Genomic DNA, 10,085 nt, shown 5'->3' on the forward strand with positions numbered 1-10,085 from the left:
GTGTGTGAGAATGACAGGGAGAGGTAGAGATGGGGAGAGGGGCAGAGAGAGAAGGAGAGAGAATCCTTAGCAGGTTCTGTGCTGTCAGCGTGGAGCCGACGTGGGGCTTGAACTCAAGAACCATGAGATCATGACCTGAGCCAAAATCAAGAGTCAGATGCCTAACCGACTGAGTTACCCAGCTGCCCCTACAGTTTCTAAATAAATATATTTTCATTAACAGAGTCAATGACATGGAGCTCACTGATCTAGAATTTGCTACTCAAACTGCAATCTGCAAAGAAGCAGCATCAGCATTGCCTGGCAGCTTGTTAGAAATGCAGTCTTACGGTCCATCCCAGACCTCCTGGACCTGACTTTGTGGTCTAACAAGATCCCAGGTGATTCAGTGCACATTTCTGTTCAAGAAGCACTGCATTACAACACATCCCTTAAATGATCTGAATCCTAACATTTCAACTCTTATTTATAAGTTGAGACCGAGTTGTCTGTTGAATTTTTGAACTCATAAATTTATAATTCCTAATACCTGTTATCAAATGTTCTTCAAAACCGTAAAGAAACTATCCCCATAAACCAAAAACCCACCAAAATACTCTATATATACCTGCCGCATTATCTTATTCATCCCAGTCTACGCAAAGTAAGTGCCCTGACCCCCAGACGATGAAAACCCATCCGGCGATCCCTTAATCATTTTCATCCCCACATCCACTTACTTTTGTTTGATCGTCAGCTTTGAACACGTAGCAGATGCTCTGCTGGCTGCCTGCTTTGTCCTTAATCAGACACGCAAAGTAACTTGGATCGTGGCTGTTGTGGATCAGTTTGTGAACGTGCTGGGGTTTACACTCGAAGATGGTGGAACAGATCAGTGGATCCCACTGTTGACTTCTGCCTGGCTCGGGTTCGCATCTCAACCCGGAGGGTGAAACACAAAGCCGGACCTGCTGGGCACCAGGCTCCTTTTTGGAGGACCGCCCGCTGAGCCTTCGCACCTCGGCCACGACCCAAGGCAGCATCGCCATGGTGGTGAGAGTGTGCACAGGCAGGGAGCCCACCAGCTGCAGGCCGAAGTCCACCGACGCCTCGTGAGGAAATGGATGTCTCCTCGCCGTGAACGTTATTGGTTCCATTTTGGGAAAGGTCTGGAAACTCAGCAAACTGTTGCCACTGTTTTCTCTTTTAGAATGAGCAATCTACTTTATGTGCTTCTGAGACAGAATCCTGGAGGAGAAAAACAGAGGCATTAGAATTTAATGAAATCACAGCAATAGCTACTTTCAGAGAGTTATTATTTCAGAAGAGCTTAAAAACCCAAAACCCAAACACAGGAAGAAATGGATATTAGTTCAACCAAGCTGCTTTGCCTAGAAAGAGGCTCCCTGAAATTGGGCTTCATATAAAATCGGAGAAGGTCATAACTGTCACACTCACTGCAGATTACAAAGATCCCACCGGGAAACTCCTGTTAAACGTAAGCCTCACGGAGCCGGCAAAAGCAAGCAGGACAGAAAACAATATAGTCCTGTTCAGATACCTTTAAACTGTGTTCTATCAACATATATTTCAAGGAATTTTTTAAAAGTAATCTCTGTGCCCAATATGGGGCTCGAACTCAAGTCCCCGAGATCAAGAGTCACATGCTCTATGGACTGAGCCAGCCAGGCCCTTAAAAGGAATTTTTTTTAAAGATAATCAAATTCAGTAGTGGTGATCCTACCCCCAAAAAAGTAATCTTGAGAGAAAAAAATATCAGCACCATTATTATCATAGTCTGCTGAACCAGACCAGTTTTCAACAACTGACCGTTTCAATTATGATACCACTTAAGTTTTAAAAGGCTCTCCCTGACACAGTCCAGAGGTTCTAAGCATGACTTCAAATTCCATTAACACGTAATTGGTGTCGGTTATGCTCCAAATATCACCATAAATACTGTTTCATTTAATTCGTGTACTATGAGCTGTCATGCACACACTTTGCCCCTCCTCATCAATAGAAGATGATGCTGTTTCCAGTAGACCCAAAGTCTCTCACCTGCTGTCCCCTGCCACAGGTGATTTTCAAGAACTGCAACTGATGTATCCTAATGCCTTCCCGTTCCACTGGTAACAAAATCCTTCTGTGTAGACCTGACTTGTCTACAGGATCTCAATTCTCATCCTTCCTCATCTGCTTGCTGGATCTTCCTTCTCCCATGTGCTCCCTGAGCACCTACACACTGCAACTATCTGATTCACCATTGTTTTCCCCAGTGCCTGGCAGTGTCTGACTCAGAAGAGAGGCTCAATAACATTATAAACAAGTGAATGAATCGAAAAAAGACATTTTCTCTTGACCTCAAACCTCCAGTCCCAACTCCTCCCTCCCTATACAACTTTCTTCACAGCCAACTTTACACATAGTGTCTCCACTTCCTACGGCCCGTCTATAATCTAGATTTTCACCAGATATACAGCCTATGCATGGAAATTGCTCCCATTAAGGTCACTCGTGTCCTCTGGTTGTGAAATCCAAAGGGGGCTTTTTAGTCCTTAAGTGTCTTGTCCTTTCTGATGGATTTCTCAATAGTGACCACTCCTTCCTGCTTGAAACCCTTCTGTTTCTCATCTTACCTCTCTGGTTGCTGCTTTTTGGATTCTCTGATGGCTTCCCCCTCCCCCTCCCTCACTGTTTGACTCCATCCCCTCTCCTCATTTCACTTGTTTTCTTCGGACAGTCTTACCTAATGGCTTGGTGTCCACAACCGTATTCTAATATTCCTGCTGCTGCTAACAGCTCACTTTTGCGATCCAGGCACATTGCAGGGGTGATCTCATTCTGTCTTCACAATAACCTTCATCCCCAACCTTGGTCTCAGTTGCAGACTACTAGTATCCCCAGTGTTACGATCTGGGTCACTGAGGCCTGGAGAGCTGCTCGCCACAGGTGGGCATGGCAGACTTTACTCCTGATTCTCAACACATCCTCTCGAGTGCTACACAAGAATATCACCTACCACATATGCCCTGATGAGCCTCATGTGTTTGTCTCCCACTGAACCTCCTTTCTGAGACCCAGATGAGGGCAGGTCAGTCCACATTCCTGTCTGAATAGTCTAGAGGCACCTCAGCCTCAACTTAGTTATTTTTAAACTAACTCAGTCTCACCTCCCCCCTTCCCAGAACTTCTCTTCCCTCCCATAAACTCTGTCCCTGTAAACAGCATCACTATTTCATTGGCCAAACCAAAGGCCGAGGAGTCACTGCTACAGACGGCATGTTGAAATTGTCACCCCCAATGTGATAGTATTTGGAAGTTGGGCCTTTGGGAGATGATTTGGTCACGAGGCTGAAGCCCTCATAAATGGAATCAGTGCCGTCATAAAGAGACTCAGAGTGCTCCCTTGCCCCCCTTCCACCATGTGAGGAAATAAGAGAAAAGACAGCTGTGTCTGAGCTGGGAATGTATTCAGTATTCAAATTCTAAACTTTTTCTGAATAGAACTGAAGTCTATTCCTTTAACTCTATCTCCTTCTATGTGATATACATGCATTATGATGATTGAATTTTTATAATAGGATTTGAACGCAGTTTGGAGCTACTTTTTTATTTTAAATGTTCAAAACTTCAGAAATAAACTCATACTTTAGAGCTCTAACATAGTTCATGGAAATGTATTCCCTGGTCTCCTCTCCTTTAAAGTAAAAGTTCTGTTGAAGAAAACAGACTTGAAGTTCATATAACCCAATAAAAAATGGTTTCTCTCTCTCTCCCTCTCTCTCTCTCTCTCTCTCTCTCTCTCTCTCCTTTTTTCTCTCTCTCACCTGGTGAGAGATTAAATGTCTGGCTTGACTTCCACTCCTGTAACTGAATCTGGTTCAAGTTCTAACCGTTGACAGCTGCTAATCCCAAGACATGTTTAAAGAAGTACTAGAATTATTACAAAGGAGAGACCTGAGATCTACCAATTAGTATAGATGAGGCAATTGTTAATATGGTGAACACAATATACTGAATTATTTTTAGTTTTCTTGTAAGGCAATATGTACATAGTGCAAAACAATGTACACAATGTAGTCATTCCAAACATTTAGTAAATAATCAGTCATCATATTAGTTCTGCCAAGTCATTGACAAAACTCTTTGAATGTTTGAAGTTTGCATTTTTGAGCCAGCTACGGCACATTCTTAGTTTCTCTGTAAAACATAGACTGGTCCTTAACACTGTTTGTAAACTATCACATAGTAAGTTCTACCTCAGCGGGTGTCTGGCTGGATGCTCTTCAGTTGGAAGAGCTCAGGCTCTTGAATTCAACCCCCACATTCGGTGCAGAGATTACTCAAATAAATAAAACTTTAAAAAAATGTAAGTTCTATCCCAGGGATAGCGATAATTATTTATAAGCAATTCAACATCTGCTGACGTAAGATTCGTGATAACTTAGACTAGGTGAGTAACTGCATTTCTTTTTAATAAGAAGTTCCATGAAACAGATGAACTATTCAAATACTACTAACATACCGTTAGATTATGTTTTAAACCATGTCAGTTCCCATCATTTGCATGCAACCTCTGACTGTCATTCCCAGGTAGAACCATCTATTCTAAGAGGGCTCTCTCGTGCCTCATACCCTCAGTAAGAAATCCTATGATCTGTTATCCCAGAGGACTTCTAGTTATGTTCTTATTGGTAGGTTCGTGTCTACAAGCTCTATCCCTTACAGAGACCATCTGTATTCTACACCATCCTACCTCCACAGTCCGTAAACATGGTGGGCACCCCAAACACAAGATACTCTTTTATGACAACAGTTAAAAAAATCTTCTTAGTGAGTCCTTCTATACACCAAATATCTCTGAAGGCATGCAGTTAGAATTATAAAATCTGAGAGCTAGAGATGTCCTTTTAAGCTCTTACATTTGAAATGAGGAAACTCGGTTCTGGAGAAGCTAAGTGGTTCGTCCAAGTTGGGAGACAGAATTAGGACAATCCGATCCCTGACTGCCATCCAAATACTGCAAAGAACCTCAGTTTCCTCGTGAAAACACTTTCAAGTGTGAAGTTGAGAAAGTAAGTCACTTAACCTCTAAGTCTCAGATGTATTCTTATAAGAGAATAGAACAAGATCATCCTCAAGTTGTCTTCTATCTCTAAAATCTGGTAAAACTGATTTCATAATGTATAATACCAAATGTCCCCAACATTATGTGGGGATAGAAAGCTGCTTCATCTTCCTGTCAAGAATACAAATGTGGGGGAGGTACATGAAGAAAGAATGGGGTTTATTGATCAGGAAGCAAGAAAAGAGATGGTGGGAGTTAGCAAACCACCACTGGGAAGCCCCTCTTGTCCCTGCCCCCTTCCATGCCTTCCCAGAAAGCCACAGGGAGTATAGGATGGGGACTTTCCAGCAGCTAGCAATATCACAGCCACTGCAGACTCAGCCCCCACCTTCTCAGAGTGCTGGTGGGAGGGGAGAGGGCGAAAGAGAGGGACTGAGGGGGAGATGTTGAAGTTTCTAACTCCAAGCCAGGTTAGGAACCAGCCAAGACTAAGTAGCTGTCGGGGACCCCCAGAATGGGCAGAGAGTCCTCAGATAGCTATTCATTTCCCCTTACAAATCAGTGGTGTAGTTCTGCTCTTTATCCCACATAGAGTGGGAACATAGCTGAACAAAACTATTCTGCTATCCAAATACAAGATCACTGGCATGGCTACGCTATTTGTCCCCGAATCCCACCCAATCAGAGCAGTATGCTGCTACCTAGGAATTGCCCTTGGGTTCCAAAGATCTTTTGGGCAGTAGGCTATTTCGTACAGAGCCATCACACGGACGTCCTGGAACTGGTGGATCTAATCTTTTCATCACCTAGGACGCTCCAGGCCTGGTAAGCACCTTTCTAATTTGAATGACTTCCTTCTTGCATAAATCAGAGCCAATTTGAGACTAGTCCTTTAGAATGCCATGGCCACTTCGTGTATTCTCTTCTGCTTGATGGGACAGGATAAAGGAGTGAGAGTGGGGGGTCCTAGCGGCCTTCAAAGATTATGTGTACCCCTTCCTCTTGCATGGCCGCTTTAAGATATTCTCCTGAAAGTAATAATAATAATTGTTAACACATAATAGCACTTACTGTGTGACTGTGAACTGATTTAGCTCTCACAACAACCCTGGACCATAAAGACAATTATTATCATATCCAAATAAGGACTCTAATGGACTTCTACCATTATCAACTCCGATTAAAAGACAAGAGATGAGAAAGAAGTTGCTGGCACAGAGAAATGAGGCCACTTGCCCAAGGTCATACTAGCAGCAAGTGGCAGAACCAGGTTTTGAACCCAGGTCCTTTCACTCCAGACTTGTGCTTGCTCTTAACCACTTTGCTAGAGGAACACTTATTGACCTTCCACCTCTTCTGGGACATCATATATATGATCTTCTGTATTCTTACAACTCTGAGAAGTGTTTTTTATCATCTCCACTTTCAATAAGGGTCCCCTGGCTAACGGTGAATGTAGGAGTTGTCTTATGCCCACATTTATGTTCTTTGTGATATAAACATCTCTAAAAGGGAATAACTCTAAAATATCTTTTTAGTGAATTCACTGGGTTGTTTTTCTATCTAAATTTTGTTTGGTCTCATTAATCCAAATTGAATGCCAAAACTATACCTTATGTTATAACATAGGTATTATATATATAAGGTATAATATAATAATAGGTATAATAGTATATTGTATAAGGTATAATATAATAATGGCAACAAGTAATATGTATTGATAGCTCACCATATATCAGGCACTGTTCTAAGAACTTTACCTGTGTAAATTCATTAAGTTTGACAACAATCTCATAAGTACTTCTCTATTTTGGAAGCTTAGATTTATTGATCATAAATAATGTGTTGTTAAATAACCACACTTTCCTTTTTGAAGATATTATTTTTTGAAGATATTATTTTTTGAAGATATTTTTTGAAGATATTATTTTTAAGTAATCTCTACACCCAACATGGGGCTCAAACTCACAACCCCAAGATCAAGAGTCACATGCTCTTCTGACCGAGCCAGACAGGTGCCCCCGTACATGCTCTTTTTAAGAGCTTGTCATAGGGGAAACAGGCACACTCAAAGTCAAATGCCTCTTTATTGGTGCTAAAACGTATTTCCTACATCCTGCAAAGCTTTACTGAAACCCAAGTGTCAAGATTATTCATATGGCCCAAATATGACAAATCCTTTTCTAAACATTCGAAATCTGAAAAGCGACGCATTGCCCTTAAAATCTAAGAACACATCGCATGGAAATCTCAGCTTGAAAATGTCAGAAATCATGAAAATGGAAACCTTCATATCCTTAAAAAAATCTTTTTAGCCAGATGTGGGGAATGTGGTGTTGGAACGGAAGAAATGAAGACAATTGCAAAGGCAATTGTAAGGTATAAGTTCTGCTCTGAAAACCTAAATTCTCTGCCATCACCAGGGGACTATGAACCCAACACTGCCTGTCTGCTGAGGGGACTTAACCGTCACTCTAACGAGCAGACTCTGATCCTCCAAATTTTAATGATCAAGAAAAGAAAAAGGCTGGAAAACATGTCACGTGTCACGTGTCGGGACTAACGTGGCTGTTATACTTAAGCACAGAGCCCAGCAGACAGGGACAAGGATAAAGCAAACTATGCCATCGCATAAGCAGACTCAGGTCAGCTGAGGAACGGAAAGAACAGAGGCTGGGGGACTTCAGAGACATGCTGTGAAGAAAGGAAAAAGAGGCCTGAGGGAGTTGTCATTTCGACAAGATAAAATTAAAGGCACATTCAAAGACAGAATCCTTTCAAGCAGGCATCCCCACCTCTGGCGCCATAATGATTGGACATGCTAGCGTGAACACGGGGGGGGGGGGGGGGGGGGGAGGTAAGCACCTGCTGCTTGGCACAGCACTGCTAACCTGTGGTGTGTCCTAAAAGGTCCTAGAAGATCTGGCAGAGAGGAGGCGCCCACCCACACCCCCACACCTCGCTCCTCACAGGATGTATCTGAGTGTGATGCAGCCTCTCTGGTCAAGGCTGCCTTTTCGGGAAATGGAGGCCAGAGACTGTGGACAGGTGGATAATGAGGGAGAAGAGGCAAGCTGAGCTTCCTCAGAGTCACTCACTTCTTCCTCATATCCTCTGCTACTATGACAAACAATGTCATATGGGAGAAAAGTCACCCCAGTACTGATACAACTGCACCCAATCAGAAATGCTATCACGGTGACAGGGGAAATCCCCGGAGTTCTCAAGAAGAACAGTGGTGGGACTATGACAGGGAGTCCCGTCCACAAAACGTTAATTTGGTGCTAGTAATTCATAACTACACCAATGAATTTCCCCCCACTTTACTGGTTTGCAAATGCTTGGACAGATCAACATAAAGACATTTATTTTAATTATCACCTGATGATTTTATTTACTGCTCTGAGCCACACTCAGTCCCTTTTACATCTCCTTGCACTCAATAAATAGTCTCTGGATATTCCTCTTGTGCTCACTTCGGAAAATATCCCTAAACATTTTACGTGGCACTCTTATATTCACAGCTGTGTCCACAATCCAGGAGCCCATATTATGCCAATGGTTACTTACAGATAAATCCCAGGAGAAAGCCCCTTTTATGGTCTAATTTCCCTGGAACTTGGTAGAAAAAAAAAGAAACAGGGAGATTCAAGACTGTGATAAGCATTCCATTTCAAACAGTTGTAAAACATCTGTTTACAAAGCAATCAATCCTTTTTATACAAACTTTTTCATGCAATGTGCATATTCCTTTAGACAGGCTTCAGGATCCTCCAGAAGGAGCTGATCATGAGGAACACCTCTGCCCCAAGCAAGAGAAGCCATCAGGACTCTAGTTGCTTCAGGGATCCCTAACCAAGGGAGTAACAGAACATGAGGAGCCCAGAAACACAGGAGAGTCACTTAGCAAAGTGGGTGCCCAGGCTCTTACCACAGGTCTCCATTCAGTCTTCCGCCCTCTGCCCCTCCCACCCTGAGCAGCCTCCAAAAGCCTGACAAAACCCAGGGGTGGCTATGCTCCTCCAGCTCTTACCAATTACATCAAATCCGGGAAGAGAATGAGTTTCTTCTGCTTTCCAGAAGAAGGGGTTTGTGTCAAGACCTCTGCAGTTTAGCTTAAGTACAGTGCAAAAAGTTTTGAAGTCTGGACTTGTAAGGATGGCGGAGTTTCTTCGTGTGACCCATTTAAACCAGGTCATTTTAAAATGCTCTTTTAAAGTCTGAATATATCAAGAAATGAAATCATCCAGACATCTAAAAGGAAGAACGAGAGATCTACACCTAACCATGAATGTAAAGCATTCTGAAAATTAAACTGTTCGGTGGGAGGAACAATTGCCACTTTCAATTTCTTTTCCTTTTTAAGCAACGTTCAGAGAATACTCTATTTTAAATAAAATAACAACAGGTAAAGCCACCTGTAGGTGGGTTTCAAAGAAAACAATCTCTGAAAACAACAGCAGTGTGTGCCGAAGTTTGAGGGGTCTCATAATCACAGAACTATCAGGAAGCTGCTAGAAACAATTAAGCAGGGTTTCAAAATGACTGGTACAGGATGTGCCCATAGAAAGAAATGCCGTGCGCTCTGGTGGAACTGCCAAAGTTACTACTACAAAGTACCCTGAACTTTTAAAGGATGACATGGGGTCACTTTGATCACTCTCCCTCTAACCCGGTCACCCTACAAACACAACAGCCCCAGAGCTATTTAGCGGGAGGGGGTCGATACTGAGCGAGCAGGGGTGAAGGGGGGCAGGAGGAGGGTGCCTGTGGGAGCTCCTGGGTGGTTATGAACTTGAAGGTTTCACTTTCGTCCAAGTAGGGGGCAAGGAGGTGGCCATGAACCCCCCACCCCCACCCCGGCAGCCCCCCGTGTGGCGATCACAGCAGGACCGCCCTTGGGCCGCCGGATTCCAGCTTCGCGGGCCGCGAGCTCAGCGGCTGGGTGCCGGGGGGCAGCCGGGGCGCCCCAGAAAACACCTACCTGTCCCGCGGCGCGCTCAGAGCCCGGGGCCCCGGCTGGGCGCGCAGGTGC

At 43.6% G+C, this 10,085-nt stretch overlaps 1 protein-coding gene across 3 annotated transcripts in view; it reads right to left on the minus strand.

Annotated features, from left to right (window-relative positions):
• TBC1D1 (TBC1 domain family member 1) overlaps positions 1-10,085 on the minus strand; it is a 230,817-nt gene extending 220,732 nt beyond the window's left edge. For all 3 annotated transcript variants that reach the window (XM_029947437.1, XM_029947433.1, XM_029947455.1), the window contains exons 1-2: positions 10,035-10,085; positions 720-1,227 (exon numbers count right to left, since the gene is read on the minus strand). In XM_029947437.1, coding sequence (XP_029803297.1) covers positions 720-1,136 — 417 coding nt within the window. In that variant the 5' untranslated portion in view covers positions 1,137-1,227; positions 10,035-10,085. The remainder of the gene's footprint in view (positions 1-719; positions 1,228-10,034) is intronic.

The sequence above is a fragment of the Suricata suricatta genome, chromosome 1, assembly GCF_006229205.1.
Source record: "Suricata suricatta isolate VVHF042 chromosome 1, meerkat_22Aug2017_6uvM2_HiC, whole genome shotgun sequence".
NCBI lineage: Eukaryota > Metazoa > Chordata > Mammalia > Carnivora > Herpestidae > Suricata > Suricata suricatta.